This window comes from Astyanax mexicanus, chromosome 2 (genome assembly GCF_023375975.1).
Source record: "Astyanax mexicanus isolate ESR-SI-001 chromosome 2, AstMex3_surface, whole genome shotgun sequence".
NCBI lineage: Eukaryota > Metazoa > Chordata > Actinopteri > Characiformes > Acestrorhamphidae > Astyanax > Astyanax mexicanus.
The window spans coordinates 28487064-28505046 of NC_064409.1; the positions used below are offsets into that span (position 1 = coordinate 28487064).

General features: G+C 36.8%; 2 protein-coding genes across 7 annotated transcripts in view; both read left to right on the forward strand.

Moving 5' to 3' along the window:
• Nucleotides 1-9967, forward strand: part of tmem214 (transmembrane protein 214) — a 55550-nt gene extending 45583 nt beyond the window's left edge. For 2 of the 3 annotated variants that reach the window (XM_049475088.1, XM_049475087.1), the window contains exons 11-16: nucleotides 4047-4095; nucleotides 4194-4301; nucleotides 7222-7436; nucleotides 7571-7739; nucleotides 8019-8170; nucleotides 9378-9967. In XM_049475088.1, the coding sequence (XP_049331045.1) occupies nucleotides 4047-4095; nucleotides 4194-4301; nucleotides 7222-7436; nucleotides 7571-7739; nucleotides 8019-8170; nucleotides 9378-9504 (820 nt within the window). In that variant the 3' untranslated portion in view covers nucleotides 9505-9967. The remainder of the gene's footprint in view (nucleotides 1-4046; nucleotides 4096-4193; nucleotides 4302-7221; nucleotides 7437-7570; nucleotides 7740-8018; nucleotides 8171-9377) is intronic. The other variant, XM_049475089.1, reaches the window with a different exon arrangement.
• A 2225-nt stretch (nucleotides 9968-12192) lies between these two features.
• The window catches only part of agbl5 (AGBL carboxypeptidase 5), a 158213-nt gene continuing 152422 nt past the window's right edge, over nucleotides 12193-17983 (forward strand). For 2 of the 4 annotated variants that reach the window (XM_022671504.2, XM_022671508.2), the window contains exon 1: nucleotides 12193-12378. The gene's annotated coding sequence lies outside the window, so the exon portion shown is untranslated. The other 2 variants (XM_022671506.2, XM_022671505.2) reach the window with 2 other exon arrangements.

A 17983-nucleotide genomic window follows, 5' to 3' on the forward strand; every position in this document is an offset into this window, starting at 1 on the left:
GAGTGGCCAGGCGAAAGCCACAACTTAGTAAATGGCACAAGGCATAAATATGATTTTTGTTTTGTTTTTTCATTTTAATATGTTTTCAAGAAAACTTTTCACATGGGCATAATGGTGTATTTTGTGTAGAATTTTGAGGAAAAAGATTAATTTAATACAATTTGGTATAAGGCTGTAACGTAACAAAATGTGGAAAAAGAAAAAGTATGAATACTTTTCGGATTCACTGTGTGTGTATATTTGTGTAATATATATATATATATATATATATATATATATATATATATATATATATATATATATATATATATATATATATATATATATATATATATAGTTTACAGGATATAGCGCTGAATCATAACACAAGTTAAAAATGGCGACGGTCTGGACTTTGGACTGACAAAATTTTCTCCAACTCTGGACCGTACTAAATTCTAATTAAATACCCCTGCTTTAAATGCTAGTGTGTACTGGAAATACTGTGTTACGCTAATGTTTGCTTTCAGACAAATGTATACAAGGCAGAGCAATTCTTCAGGATAATTTCTGAACTGAAATTTGAAAAGCACACATTGTGGTATGTCTGCATGAAACTGCTCACCAACAAACGCTACTGACAGTCCTCACTGAACATAATCTAAATAAATGCTGAATGAGTTAAAACTAATGTAGAGTGTAGTGGTTTTAATTACTGTTTTAATTTAATTTTAAACTTACCTGGAGTGAACACTGGAATGAACGGTTTGATAATTCCATTTTTGTTTCACTCTGGTTTTATAGATTTGCTGGTTAAAATAACAATAAGTAGAGTTTAATCATGATTGAGTATAAACTCTGGTGAGGGTATTTAACTGAATTGATGTGTATTTAGGACTAGTCAGTAGCCTCAGACATTGATAAAAACATGAAATTATATTTTTTTAATGGAGAGAAAGGAATGTGTCCTTGTTCATGTCATTTAGTTAGGCAACTAATCATATTTCTTTGGAGTACTATAAATGCCACCTACTGACCTTTCTTGGTATAGCTGTAGTATCTATAATGTCAGCATACCATATAAGCATTAGGTCAGCAGGTAAATGGCTAGTTAAAAGCAGAGCTGGATTAGTAATTAGGTCTACTAGGTCCTGAGTCCCAATAGCTTTGGCGCTTTGCATAAAGATGCTACAGTAATATAGGCGTATCTTGGGTTTGTTAATCTCATGTCTGAATGTTGTCCATTTATTTCCACAAAATTCACCAGAATATATCATTTAAAAAAAACTGTCCCAGGGTAGCAGGGGTTATACACAAGCTGTTTATTTATTTGGGCCCAGGGGCCAACAAGTAAAAAAAATAAAATAATACTTGTTCCCTTGCCCACCTCATGGGCATGAAACAAAAAGTAAAAAAAATTCCAATATCAGCCCTGCGTATGTCACCATTCAGCAAAAAAAAAAAAAAAAAAAAACGAGATCCAGTTAAAGTGTACTTTAAAGTTACATTCTGTAGGAACTGAGAGCAAGCGTGTGAAATGGCTACAGCGGTCCAATTTCAAAACATCACAGAGACTAGTCTGCCCTGCCCACCCCTCCCCAGCCACGAAGCTTATTTGGGTTGTCAAATTCAGGAGGCTGAATCTACACAAGGTTAAGACTAGTAGGAGAGGCAGAGAACTTGGCGTACGAGCGAGAGGAGAAATACAGCAATTCTAAACTCTTCTAAAACCCGTATCTAGAGTTATATTGACTGTATGTTATTACACGAGGGAGAACTAAAGCTCTGCGATGTGCCGGGCCAAATTAACTGGCCAGTTAGCTTACCTGTTCAGGAGAAATGTAGCAGCTCTGGGTCGGTCTTGTAGTTTATTTGAGCTCTAAGTCTCCAACTTTCAAACTCACTGCCAACATTCACTCTTGTTATATTCCTTCTTTGGTCACTGAACATTTTTTGAGACATGCTGAGGCTTTTTAAGCTGTGTAGCAGCTGAGGTTTAACTGAACCAGCCCTGCTAGCTCCTTTGCTGTGCTGCGCTTGCTGTACGTTCTGGCAACCTTGGGGGGTGGAGTTAGTGTTGGGGAAAGAGCAGCAGGCGGAGTCAGAGGACAAAACTACCACAAAATCTGGGACGGACTGCACACTTAAAATAGGAACGTACGGGGTGAATCCCTTCTGACAAGAGCTGCCAGTATTTTCACTCAACGTGTTTCCTTAATAACTGATGATACATCCTGATAATTTTATCATTTACTACAGAAAATTAGTTACATATTGGTCCTTTAACAAAAACAGTGTGTAGCGTGTAGGAAGTACAACCATTTCTCTACAAAGCCTCCTCATTTCAGGGGCACAAAAGTAATTGGACAAATAAACTTAAATAAAAGGTTGATAAACCATAAATAAAAGGTTTATTTTTCATACTGAAGTCTGGAAACCATGAACTTTACAAACACTGGATTTCCTCCTAATGATTCTTTGCCAGGTCACAGACTGCAGCTGTCATTCTGCCTTTAGTATTGTCCTAAATCAGTGAAATGCAGCTAGATCAGGTTGAGATCTGGTGATTGACTCGGCCACTGCAAAATATTCCACTTCTTGGCCTTAAAGTCCTGCTTGCTTTTGCAGTGTTTTTTCTTATTGTCCATCTGTACTGTTAAGCCCTGTCCAATCAACCTTACTGTATTTAGTTGAATCTAAGCAGGAAGTAAATCCCTGTACACTTGTACAGAAATAATCCTTTTGCTTCCGTCATATCTTTAATAAATACTAGTGACCCAGTGCCATTGAAAGCCAAGCACATCCATACCACCACCATGTTTTACAGAGAATGTGGTGAGCTTTGTGTCGAGCCATTTCAAGCCTTCTCTGTACTTTCTTCTTCCCATCATTCTAGTACAGGTTGATCTTAGTTCACATGTTCAAAGAACATTTCCAGAACTGGACTGGCTTCTTTAGATTTGTTTTAGATGTTTTCTGTAAAGTCTAATCTGGCTTTCTATTAATGATTTGAATTTTGTGCTGAAACCTTTGTATTCACTTTCATAAAGTCTTAACTTTATAGACTGAGATACTTATACACCTACTTCCTGGAGAGTGTTCTTCACTTGGGTGGATGTTGTAAAGGGTTTTTCTTTACCATGGAAAGGATTCAGTGATCATCCCCCACTGTTAATTTGACCAATCCTAACATTTTAACTATCTCTCTGATTGATTTCTTCTTATCAGCCTAATGATGGTCTGTTTCACTTCCATTGAGAGCTCCTTTAACCGCATGTTGTGGGTTCACAGGAACAGCTTCCAAATGGTAATGCCTCACCTGGAATCAACTCCAGATCTTTTACCTGCTTAACCGATCATGTATTAATAAGGGAATAGCCCATGTAGCCCAAAAATAACTTTTCCAATTACTTTTGAGACCCTAAAATGAGCAGGCTTTGTAGAAAAATGGTTGTAATTCCTAAACACTTTATATTTATTGATGGAATGCAGTGTGTTGGTATGCAGAGCTCAAAATATTGTTACTGTCCAAATATTTATGGCCTAACTGTATATGTTTGCAGTAGTTAAGTGTTGCTCAAGTTGATGTTTATTATGACGCGCTATCCTTCTATCCTTCTGGGTCTAATATAGAGGTGTTTGGTGGGAAGGAGACTTTTACAGTAGGCTGAGCATATATGGTTAAATTGTTTTGACTTCAGCTTGTGTGGATTTGTTTCTGATCTGTTTCTTGTAGGAAGCAAGGTTGCAAACTTAAGCGATAACTTGCTCCTTTATACTTATACCTTTATACTTTGTAGGATTCAACAGTGTGTTAATGATTGAAATGTGTAGAGTGTGAAGATGTATGTACCACACACACTAAAACAACCAAAGAGGTACTGTATATGTTAACAATAAGAAGTAATGAGAGGGTGATGGAAACAAATATAGATAATATGTTCTATTTAAAAAAAAAACATGAAAGCCAAATATACTTTACACATGGTTCAGTGGTGGTACTTAATATGTAGGTTATATTGTGTGATTTATTTGTTTATTTTTCTGATCTTTGTCTCTGCTTGCAGCCTGCTGTTGAATCATTTGCTGAATTCTTGGACCACGCTGTCACTAAAGGTATAGGTGCTGCTGAAACAATTGGAAACAATTATTTCTGCTAGCATTTTTGTTTACCTTTTACTTGTTTACTGTTAACTTGTGTATTATTTTTGTAGTTGCGAAACAGTCTTCAGGAAACTATTCAATCCTTCAGTGTGACCAATGAAGAGATTAGTACCACAGCTAATTCTGAGGACATACTAAACTGCAATACTGTCTGTAATGTATGAAACACATACACACAAACACAATTGTATATCTCTTTGGCATGCTAACATGGCAATGTTTTACTGTGATTTTGTTATCACAGTCATTTTTTGTCATTTTTCAGCACATGTATGCACAGGGTCTGTATTTCCACCTATTGATTGAATAAGAAATTGCAGGTCCTTTCCCCAAGCTATCTAGATTATTTTCAGTTCATAACTTAAAAAAATACGCCTCATGTTTTTGGGAAAGGCCAAATTAGGTATATAACGGCCAGTCCAGCTGAAAATTGACAATTCGTAGTTAATCATCTCTGGGTGGTATGGCTTTTTTGTGGCACAATGCCTACATATTGTTGGTAATTGGTTTGTGCACATACTCTGTTCCTGTGGTACATAGCTGCTTTGTTTATTTATTTTCAGTTCAACTTATCCAAAAATTGTGGGTTTACAATGATTCCTTTCAATACTACTCACAAGGCAGGGGCAGACAAAAGTTTGTATAGCAGCAGCAGCTCTACTGTCCTCTGAAAACAATTCAACACACAGCCATTAATAGCTGGAAACACGCGTGAGTACACCTCATTGTAATCGGTCCTAATTGTGCCCTAATTGTGTCACTATTATTATGTAGCACTATCTTAACATTATTGGGCATGGAATTTACCAGAGCTGCACAGGTTGCTACTATAATTGCTTTTCCTCTCCTCCATGATGAGATTACAGAGCTGGACATGTTGGATTTCATGTTTCCCCTCAATAAAACGCAGTTCTCCAGTGCCAGCAGAACTCATGCAGCCCCAGACAAGGATAATACCACCCCAATGCCTGACTGTAGGCAAGACACAGTTACCTTTTACCCATCAAAATGGTGCTGCCACACATGCTGCACACAATTTGAGCCAAACAATTTAACAGCCCAGCTCCTCATTCACACCTAGAACTTGCGTTACTTGACCCCAGGGAGGCACAAAGGTACAATTAGAAATGTTTACTGTGAAGTGTACTCACTTGTGTTGCCAGGTCTTTAGACATTAATGGCTGGGTGCTGAATTATGTGTTGTTAGTGTTGTCCCATGAAAAGATCTTGGAAGAAGTGCGTGTGGGATGTACCACTACTAGACTATGTCACTGCACCAGTGGCGGATGCTGGTCTTTCAAGGAGGGGAAGCTTAATTTCGGCCTACATCTTAACATATGTAGTTTTATTTATACAAAAATTCAACTCTCCCTGAGATGTTTTTTTTTTGCAAACAAAAGGCATTATTTTCAAGTTTTCACTACACAACAAAAAGGTACCCATTGAACAATTACATAAAAAAGACGCTATGACATGAATAAACATAAAATGATCAGTAAAAAAAAACATTACGCAAAATCTTTAAAGTTGGTAAAGGAAAAAATGCAGGTAAATTTAGTTCCTTTTTGGACAGATTTAATTTTCTTGAATAATCCCTTTATTAATTAAAATTATTTAAATTATTTTTATTGTTAACACAATATTAGTCGTTTTTATCAAAGAAAATGCCGCTATAAGGATTAGGAAAGTCTCAGGTTCAACTCAGAACAGAATGAAAATGCTCCCATCACCAATTTTTACACTAAAAGGACGCTGATTCGCTCATTTCGCTGTCAATCAAAAAGGGACTCCTCCTCAGACAGATCATCCAATCATCATGCAGAAGCTGAGCGTCCGGGCCGGCCGAGGCCAGCCCACTGCTCCATAGACCCCCAGAGACGCTGAGCGTTCGATGGGCGGGACAAAGCCCAGCATTTATCCAATGACTCGTCTTGTTTCGCCGCGCTCTTTGCTCCGCTATTGAAGTCTGTGCACTGTTTAAAGCAGCGCTGTGAAGCTGCGAGAATGAGTGAGAGGAAAGCCGCGGCGTTACCAGTGATAAGAAGCTGATTCTGAACTGAGTTCAGCGCGGTGTAGCGCATATTTAATCAGTGACATGTACACACACCAGTATATATTTAATCACTTATTTTTTTACATTTTAGGGGAAGCTGAGCTTCCCTTGCAGTCTTAGAGCAATCGCCACTGCACTGCACAATGTGACCACTAATCAAAGCCAGTGACTGGAAGAAAGCATCCAGGCCTAAAGATCATCCTGTATAAGTGAAGGTTAAAAGGGACATCAAAGTTGCTGCTGTGCAGATGTCAGGCAGCAGGACCCATCAAAGAGCAGCCCAAGAGACTCACATACACCTAGTGAAGAAACCGACTATTCTGTTAGAGAGAGTAGCACCCAAAGTAGTATTACCCAAGGAAATGACCTCACCCACCCAGTGGGAAAGCCAAAGTTTAGAGTGTTGAAACTGCCAAAACTGTTGGTCAGAAAGGCGGAAAGATTGTGTTGCAGTCACAAATGTCTTGGGGTAAATAATACACACTTTGCCCATTAGACTTGTAAAAGTCAAGCAGCCAGTAGTAGTCCGATGTTAGAAGCAAGATCCAATGTTCACTGCTCAATAGCACTATAGTATATAGCCCCAGAGCTAGTTAAAGGCTAACCGTTAGCTTCACCATTAACTTCTGAGAACAAATGTTGCAGAGGGAATCCTGCAGGAACCAGCTAGTACTTTCAGGTTGAGCCATGTCTGGAAGAGGGAAGCTGGATAGTAAACTGGTTAGCCTAGCTGCCCGAATAATGTGCTTGCGAGACTAGGCCGTGAAGATGGCAATCACATTCTGTTAAAGAATTTACCCATAATTTTTGGAATTCAAGTCTCTCTTTTTTGGTCACTGTTTGATATTGGGGCGACCTCAGGCCTGGGAATAAGTTGTATTTGGAAATTGCCATGCTACAGTTTACGCATCAACTGGCTTGCTGTTTTCTTTGCCTAACATAGATGATTTGTTGCCTGAAACATTTTTTTCCCTGAACATAACTAACACCGGATCTCGCATGCTGGCCCCACCCTGTTTTACCAGTCTCTCCAGATGAAAATCCACTGTCAGGGTTTTCCATGGTCACGGTTGCTGATGGCAGTGTTGGTATTTGCTGCTGGTTTTATCGTCCATGATGTGAAGTTGCATGGCACATTTACAGAGTCCACCACAGCACTGTACCTGGAGAGAATTGGTGTAACTGCTGTATCCAAACAAGCCTGGAGAAAAGTCTCTCACTGCAGCCAGCAATGCATCAGGTGATAAAGCACAAAAGGCACACTAAGGAACATAATTGCACTCTTTAAAAGCACATCAAGTTAAATAAGAGATCCAAGCACATTCCAGTGGTAAGAAATGTATTATTGTATTGTGTGTTTGTGTGTGTGAACAGCTGGTTAGCAGAGAACATGCCTCATTATTACTCTGTGGCTGTGGAGTCTCTGGGTCCACTTCTAGAAGCTACTTTTGAGAAGCTAAAGGAGGCGTCAGTTTTTGTTGCACAGAATAGTTCAGATCTCATCCAGTGGCTACAGGAGAACACACCACTGCTCATAGAGTGGGTGAGTTTCAGTCTTTTTACACTGTAATTTCTGCATGCTGAAAAACATTTAGGGCTTTAGGATATTTTTTTCACCTTGAAGATTGTATTATTAATTATTTGGGGTGTACAGTCAAATAATAAAAAATGGAATAACATGATGTTTGTTTAAAGCTTAAGCAATTTAATTGAATGATTTTAATTTGTTTTATGATTGTAATATTAGCTTGTTTATTATGTGTTTTATTTTAGCTTATGTCATACTAATGAATCTTTTTAATCCTTTGTCTGCAATTCCCAGATCAGTGATAACACTCCTAATAGTGTATTCCAGTTTTTGGAGTTTATGAAGAACCTTCTGCTGTTAGTGCATCAGACCTATATCCTGCCTGCTTTTCAATATTTCATTACATCCCTGCAACATGGCTGGCAATCACTCAAAGACTCTTGCAAGTCAGTACCACTACAAACATAAAATATAGAACATAGGGACACAATTTATGCTTTTCAAAATCATTGCATTGTTTGCTTGTACAGGTATTGATGTATAAGCTAAGATAAGATCAGTATATTACTATTAAAACAAGCTTTGGATAAGCTGTGAAGCCAAATACAGTGGTGTGAAAGTGTTTGTCAGCTTCACGAGTTCTTATTTTTTTGCAGGTTTATCACTCTTAAATGTTTCAGATCATTTAACAAATTTAAATATTAGTTAAAGATAACACAAGTAAACACAAAATGGGCCAGAAAAGCAGGTTCTGTTCTGGCCCCACAATCTTGCTGGTCTGGAACCAGCAAACCTGTGACATAAACGTAAACGGCCAAAGGGCGGGGCTTTCGGGACAAAGTTGTTTACAAACCTCACCTCCATTCACAGCATAGGTTTTAAAAAAAAGCTCGGGTTCCGCCAAGTTGTTTTCAAATCGCCCCCCGGCGTCTATCTAAGCCCACATTCACATATGTAGTGAGTGACTCCATAAAGCAGTGGAAACACAGGCCGGTTCCTTAAAAGGTTCGCAGAAACTGGCTCCGGCTCCGGCACCAGCACTTTGTTGGTGGAAAAGAGGTATCTGTGTTCCAGCTCACCCCAAACCATCTGGATTGGGTTCAGTTCTGGTGACTGTGGAGGCCAGGTCATTTTTTGTCAAGTACCTAAAGTAACTCCACATGTGTTCATTCATAGTTTTGATGCCTTCAGTGAGAATCTACAATGTAAATATGCAGCTATAGTAAGTTTAATAACATGAATTTTACTACACTTCTCCAACCTTAAAACGTTTTTTTTTTAGTATTATTATTTTTTTTTTTAGAAGACAGAGGTTATTCTGGGCACAATGCCAAGCTCCGCTTTGCCTGCCTGCAACATTTTAGAGCGCTGCACAGATTTTAAATAATAAATTAATATATTTAATATTTTAATAAATTTGCCCTGGTGATAAGAAACACTGGCTTACATTAAACTTTTTTTTCTGTGTATTTCTTTTTGTGTATTTCTATCTATATATATATATATATATATATATATATATATATATATATATATATATATATATATATATATATATATATATATATATATATATATATATATATATAAATTACACATTTAATGAACATATAATACACACACTGACATTTTTTGGCTTTTGTTCTCTTACAGTGGTGAAGTATCACTTCATTGCATGCAGGGCCATGTAGTGGCCCTTACCAACAGCACATGGATCTACCTACAAGACACAACAACAGCTATCAGGAGCTGGGCTCAAGAGCTGCTTTCCATAGTATAATGACCACAGACGCCGTATTGATCAGAGACTGCCCTCTGCTGTGTTATCAGACAAGTGCTTCAGTAAAACGTTCTAATCTGGTGGAACATATGGAACATGCACCTCTCCCATTTTTTAACCCACCAATTCTTAGGGATTTATTGGTGGGGCCTGCTGTACAGTTCTCATCTCTTGATCATATTATTACAAATTGTAGATGCTGTTTTACAGACTTTTGCCAAATTAGTTAAATAATTGATGCATCTTGTAGGTTATGCTTGATGAATTTCTGAAAAGCTTTTGATTTTGTCAAATCTGTCCTGGAACCTAATTTGTTTAACATTAAAAGGTAATGAGGCCAAAGTAGAATTGTTCTTAAACTCATAATTTCACACAGCAGATTTGTTTACATAATATGCACTTGAACACAAAAGCCTTAATAAAGCATGTCAGTTATGAATAAAGTTGGAGGATTTACATACTACTTGCTGTGCATAGTACATTATGTAAAGTTTAGTATGTAATGACTATATAATGTACCCATATTGCCTACTTCACTCTTGTACTTCTGTGTCAGTTTCATTCAAAGCATCTCTTGCATTAATCCTATGGCAGCATGATGCATACATTCCATTTGCAAAATGCTAGTATTTTTCTGTACCATTTATGTAACCTGACCCACTTGCACATATATTTGAATCTGATAAAGTTAATATTACTGCTCAGTAAGTCAAAATCGTAATGCTATTACTCCAACAAAACATTGAATAATATTTTGATACTATAGTTGACATTAGGAGGAGTTTTGAATTTGGAGAACTTTAATGGTCGAATGTGTTGGTTTAGCGTTATTTATAGGCTGCCATCAAGAATGACATCCACATTGGCTCAACTGAAAAAAGCTTATAAGAATTGGTACTGCATAGAATTAAAGTCAATACTGCTTGGATGATTCTCTGAATCATGTTCCCTTCAAGTTCCCCAAACTTAATTTTTAAAGAATGGACACCACAGAAGCCATTGTTTAAAAGAACAAAGTGTCTAACAAATGTTCATACAGCATAGAAAAACCGGTATACATATGCTAAATAATTTTACAGGCAAATCCATACTGTACTCAAACGTGTATTGTCCCTCCCACCCTGTCACATATTTGATTTATTTAAAGAATTTACTTGCATATGTTTTAAATCATAAGCATACATGGGCTAAACTTGTCATGACAGGGTCAAACAAAAAACATCTTTCAGTGAGGAAAAAATAAGTAAAAATTTTATTTTTATTTCTCAGGGGAAAATATATTTTCTTAAAGTTCACTTGTCAGAATGATCAAAAACATTACTATTAGTTTTTTTCCCATAAAAAAAATGATCCAAAAGAGACCTGTCTCGGAGAATCACCTGGCTACTGTGTGATTATTCTACACTCTCCAGTGTAAAATCGACACATTTGCATTAATACAGTGTACTGCATTGCACAAGTAATCATTGTTTTTTGTTGCGTATCAACTGTTTGTCCTCCGCTTTGAAGCGGAATTTTGATGTATTATGACCTCTGCTGGTAAAGTGGTACCAAACATACTGTTAACTAATAAGCAACATGCTTTTTTTTAATAGGGACAAATTAGAAGTGAGGGCAGGCTGTGGTGGTTCAGGGACTCATTTGGTATTAGACCTTTAAAAATTAAAGACTAAGAAATAGAAAACATTAAAACAAATATGACAACTTTGTATAAATGGTTTATAAATCATTTCAATAAATAAAATGACTAACACTTCCCAAAGCCCATGTTCGTATACTGTCGTGTGTTCTGTCTTTTAGCAGCCCAATAGTTGTTTCTAAAACTTTCACTTCATAAAATTGAGTTGTCTCTAGTTGGATATGGTTGGCTCCTCTACCACAAAACTGACAGAACTTACTTTTTCTGTCAGAGATCTCTCCAATCAAATCAAGTTTATTTGTACACTGCTTTTTACAAGTTTTTGCAACTTTGTAATAACAATGCTCAAACGATATATAAACCTCAAATGAGCATGCCAAGTATACCAAAGTTCCACCAGGCTTTATGAGCAGACTCTTCCCTAAGACATCTTGTGATCTAATAACTTATTTTCCAAAAGGAAATGAGGATCTTGCAGGTACTTACGTGTATGGCTTTATACATTATAATGTAGAAGAATTTCATATTTAATGCAGAATTCAACTGGAAGACAGTGCAGAACTGTTTAAGCATCCTGACAATAGTGCATTTCTGTATTTCAATATTTTACTTTTCCAATTAGGTCAATGTACACTAATGTACAACGTAGCTAGACACTATGCTTAATAATAAAATATATTTTAAAGTTATTTTGTGCACACATTTATATATGGAATTTCCTGGGGACAGAAATGGCACAGATTCGGCAGAATATGCCATCTTTATCCAGGCAACGCCCCTGAGGAAACCCACACAGACACGAGAAGGACCCAGGTCACTTAAGCCGGGAATCCAACCGTATGTCGTATGTGTATGCATCATTTCACACACACACGTAATAAAATATTATCTCCCTGTACAGATACTAATGAGGAGAGTCATTTCGAGGGAGTCATTTCGGTCACTGCCAAAATGAAAAAAAAAAAAAAAAGCAGAGCCAATGGCCGCTCGTTATGATGGCGGGTGCTCTTCGTGTACACATCACACCAATCAGCTGTCGCCTTGTTGTCGCTACGCGGAGACGGACTGTAGAATGTGTTTGTTTGGGGTTAAACCTCCACTGCACTGCTGTTTGCAGGAGCAGCACTACAGTGTTGTTTTCCTGAGAAGACGTCGAACTCGACGATGCGTTTTTGTACGTCTGTACTGTATTCCCTGCTGTTCATACGCGGAGCTGTCGACAGCCGGTCCTGCAGGTCAGGTCATTGTGTTTGGGTACCATGGGACTCGGTAAAACAGTGGTCAGTACGTAGCTAGACAGCGAGCTAACATGGCACTCTGTTTTATTTATTGTTCGCTGCTTCGCGTAAGAAGCACCAGCACGTGCTGCTGATGTAATTTATTCCTTTCGACCTGCAAGACAGCTGTTATCTCTCGAACCTATGTAGCGAGCGCTAGCTAATCTGACATAACCTGGGGGTGTTGCACGAAGCGGACTGTTTTGGGACAAGCATGGCTCACTTTGTTCATATTCGGTTTCACAAACGGCTTAAGCCCCGCTCAGTCACCACAGCAGCATACCTGCTCCCTACCAAGATAACACACTTCACTTAAGAGTTCACTTAGCAGACTGGACGGACCACACCACTGTCCACCACACCGCTGCACAGGTAGTTACAGTCTAATTTATATTATATTGTTTAGACTAATAGTATCTGTAATTAGAGGCAAAATAATTAATTTAAAAAATGTGTAACTGACATTTAAAAATGCGTTAAAATAATTATAGTAATATGTGTGGCTGTGTGTGCTTAACAATAATGTACAATGGATTAAATAAATGAGAATTATTTGCATATATAAGGAAATCAGACACATGGATCAGAAAACATATACAAGAAAGAATTTAGAAAGTTTAATTGCAACTCAAGAGTGTGAGGTGTTAATTTTGTTGATTATAAAAGTTACGCATTATAATCCAATATAACGCAATAAATACTATAATTATATATTATCTGGATCTTGTTAGTGGAACATAATGAGTTCAAGTTAAATAAAGATGCGCATATATGCGGGATATTAGGGTAAACAGACGCTCAGGGTGATAGCACGCTTATATAGCACAGAGAAGGGGAGACTGACACGTTTCAATCGTTTCTATTAATTTACGCATATAATAAGCCCAGAAGCGAAAAGGAAACGCGTTAAAATGTCTCACTTCACTTCCATGCTTAAAGTTAAATTTCTCATGAAGTTCCTATAATGCCACAACTGGTCCATTACCATGTGAAAAAGGTAGTCCTATTCTATCACCATGCAAGTGTGGGCAAATTAAACTGTATTGTTTATTTTATATTTATTAAAACAAAAAAAACATTTTAATATTTAATTTCTCATGATTTTCCCATAATGCCACAACTGGTCCACTTCCACGCAAAAGTATCAATCCTATGCGATTACCTGTAAGTGTGGGCAAATTTCTTTGTATTGTCTATTAAGGTCCAAGCAAGTAGTGCTGGGACCTTATTGGAATTGTATGTTTTTTAGGCGTCCATGCACGCAGTGCTAGGAACCCTATTGTAATTGTTCTGATAATTAGGGGTCCGAGCACGCAGTAGCAACAAAGGTGCTTGGGAACCTATTGTTTTTGCTCAGATTTTTCTTATTATTATTATTAGGGGTCAGAGCATGCAGTGCTAGGAACCCTATTGTAATTGTTCTAAATATTAGGGGTCCAGAACCTATTGTTTTTGCTCAGATTTTTCTTCTTATTAGGGTTCAAGCACTGAAAATGCGTAGAACCCTGTTGTTTTTGCTCGAATTTTTCTTCTTCTTCTTCTTCTTCTTCTTCTTCTTCTTCTTCTTCTTATTATTATTATTATTATTATTTTGCTATTTTACTATTGTTTTTGCTCGATTTTTTTTTCTTTTTCTTCTTCTTTTTCTTATTAGGGGTCTGAGCACGCAGTGCCAAAAATTCAGGGGAGGCTCATTGTCAATAATTATATTTAAATTTTTGAGATTTGCATGCCAATTAGATATAAAATGCAAATGAACACATACCAATAAAACGTGGGCGTTTGAGTAGTCCAGTAGGGGGCGGTATAATTACGATGTAAACTTTCTTGTAGATTTCTCTGCAACCGTACATGCTATCAAGCTCAAATTGGTATGCAGAGTCTCATATGGAACCTACAAGGGATACTAAATTAAAATTTCTGGGACCTATTAGCCAATCACATTTCAGCTGGGTTTTGACAGGCTAAACATTCACCAATCATTATGATATGTATACACAATAGGTATCTGGGACCTTTTATTATCCTTTAAAGTTTTAAATGGATTGGCCTCTAGGGGGCGCTATAACAGAAAATCAAGTATATCTCACTGTTCATGTCACCTGGACATGTAATTCTTTTGCAGTTTTATGTACTGCTGTAGCCTTAACAACTTTGCAATTACATGTCTTTACCAAAAATGCTTTCTTTTTCTTCAGTGGCCTGCTGTTTAAAAATAAGATTTTGCGAACTTGTCCTAGGAATTTTTACAGATCCTGTTAAAAATGGTCTTGTTGTAATTGGACGACCGAACCCTAGGAACCCTACTGTAATTGTTCTGATTATTAGGGGTTTGAGCATGCAGTGCTAGAAGCCCTATTGTAATTGTTCTGATTATTATTATTATTAGGGGTTTGAGCACGCAGTGCTTGGAACCCTATTGTAATTGTTCTGATTATTATTAGTGGTTCGAGCACGCAGTGCTAAGAACCCTATTGTAATTGTTCTGATTATTATTAGGGGTTTGAGCACGTAGTGCTAGAAACCCTATTGTAATTAGGGTTCAAGCTCACAGTGCGGGAACCCTATTGTTTTTGTTAGAATTTTTATTATTATTATTCTTTTTTTCTGATAAAACTCATTGTGCAGCAAAAACCATAAGGCCTAGAAGGACCAAATTTGGCAAGTAGGTAGGGCAGGTTTGAAATGACTCAGGCACAAAAAAATGGGGGCGCTATAGCAAAGCCATACACATAAGTGCTCATAAGTAATTCCAGCGATTTTTGCCAGACAAAATGTATTTTTTTAAGAACCACTAAGCTCCGCCCACTTAGATTTTTTGCTATTTAGCGTAATATGCAAAACCTACTTTTGAGAACTTGTCCTAGGGTCATTGATCAATCCTGTCATGTTTGGTGTCAAACAACTCAGCAGTCCCAACCTCAATAATTATCGAAAAAAAATGTTGACATTTTTTTAACAATATGGCCGCCATATTTAAATTACTTTTACCGTGGCACACCCAAATTTACTCTAACAGCTGTAACTTTTGAATGCTTAAACTGACACTAATGCCACTTTAGACCTTTGATCCTACAATGATTCTGAGGTAGCCTGTCAATCTGTGTAGACATATGCCCCTAGGGGGCGGAGCCAAAGCTAAAAATCTGTTTCTCAGGAACCGTACAAGCTATCAAGCTCTCGTTTGGCATGTATCATCTGTGGCCTAATAGCATACCAAAGGAAAATTTGATGTGTACATTTTTGTGGTCGCTATTAGCCAATCAGTTTCTAGCAAGCTTTTGACAGGCTATACAATCACTTATCAGGACGATACTCATACCCCACATGTATATGAGGGCCTTCTATTACCCTCTATTACCCAAAATTTTAATTTTGCATTGATTGGCCATTAGGGGGCGCTATAGCAGAACATCAGTTATATCTAAAGGTACAAGTGGCCTAGACATGTTATTCTTTTTTATTTGTATACTTTGCTGTAGCCTTTACAGCTTTGCAATTACATTTCTTTACCAAAAATGCAATGGTTTTCATCAGTGGCCAAAAGCTTAAATATGGCTCTTTTAGAACTCGTCTTTAAGTATTCAATCAATCAAAACACGTTTAGTCTTGATGCAATCTTGAGACCCTGTAGGTAAATAATTATCGTAAAAATCTTGACATTTTAACTATTTGTGGCCCATAAACCTTGATCAAACATGTACGTGAAAGCCTTTACGGGTGATTCTCATGAAGCTGCAGGGAACATGTCCATGACAATTTTTTTTAATCAATACTTAATCCATAAAAACTCTGATATTGTGTGTAAAGCAAATAGGGGGTACTGTATGGATCAATTGTTTTCATCATCATATAAAATTATTTTTATATAAATTAAATAAAAAATATATGGAAATTCTCATTACCGTTATGTGTCCGTATCCCTTCTTTCTAATTTTAAGTTAAACCATATAAAAATTACTAAGCATATAAAATAAATAAAATAGGGTAAAGTCATTTAAAATATCTATATTTATACATAATATAAATATTTTTTGTGTTGAACAAAAAATGTACTTGATTTTAAACAAAATAACTGTGTCCGAACAATTTTTTTCTCATTACCGTTTCATGATTTCACCCCCCTAAAAAAAATTACACTGTGCCTTTAAATTGATCAGCTATCCCATGATGCATCACTTCAGAGAGAAGCTTCAAATTGGAGATAAGGTCAGTTGGTCACTCTTCTCTCCTGTACTGTTAAGTTGATGGAATATGTTGTGGAAATATGAAATTAATCATCAAAAAATGTTTTGAACCGTTGATCTAGCTTCGTCATTTACTGTAACGGTAATGAGAATTATTCTGGATCATATCAGATTCAAATGGTAATAAAATTCTATTTAAAAAAAATATATGAAAAAATAATCAATATAGTAAAATACACATTCTATTTTAGCTTCTCAACTTGAAAAAAATGCTGCAATGAGGTAAAAAACTTTTTTATGTTAATGTGAAGGTCTTCATGAGAATCCCTTACAGAGTTATTTGGCCAAAACTCTTAAATATTTAAACAGAGTTTAATTTAATGTCAAAACTGTTAAACCCACTAACTAACAATGACATTTTAAGCACATCTGCTAAGAATGAGCCAAATAAGTCTTCAGTAGGCTCTACAGTGACAAATTAGCTATTTTCAATTTATTCTATTTATCGCTATTTTCAAACCTAAATGGACAGAAGACATGAACATTTGACCCTATCAATACACAAATTTATACACATATATAGACTGATAATCTGATCTTGACTGCCAATTCTGAGCCAAATCGGATATTTTTTGCCTCTAATATGGCTAAAAAGCAACACTGACTTTGCAGGCCCCAATCCAAAGTTGTTGCTTTTTTCAAACCTAAATGGATAGAAGTCAGGAATCTTTGACCCTATCAACACACAAATTTATACACATATATAGAGACTAATAATCTGATTTAAGCAAATTTTCAGCCAAATCGGACATGTTTTTCCTCTACAACGGCTGGAAATCTACAGCGATTTTTCAGGCCGCAAGCCTGTATTATCGCCTTTTTCAAACCTAAATGGACAGAAGACAGGAATCTTCGATCCTATCAACACACAAATTTACATACATATATATATACAGACCACGTGATCTTGGCTACCAATTTGGAGCCAAATCAGAATTTTCTTCTCTCTGCAATAAATAGAAATTCACTGATAGGAACCTTTCTCTCTTACTGATAGACTGAAAGAGTCTCAGCAGGTTATATGTGGTCTCTTGCTGCACTCTGGTGGTCATTTGGTGAAACAGCTACAGGTGAATAATTCTAAATTAAAGTTCTGCTGAACTTATTTAGGTCTTTCTGGTTGAACATCTTTATCCTTCTTGGTCATGCTGATCAGACACCTTGGTCATTCTTGTTTATGCTCCACCCAACCTACTTTTGAGAACTTGTCCTTGGCTAGTTGACCAATCATGACATATTTGGTGTCAAACAACTCAGCAGAACATAAGCCTCAATAATTTAAAACATCTTGAAATTTGTAAACAATATGGCCAGCA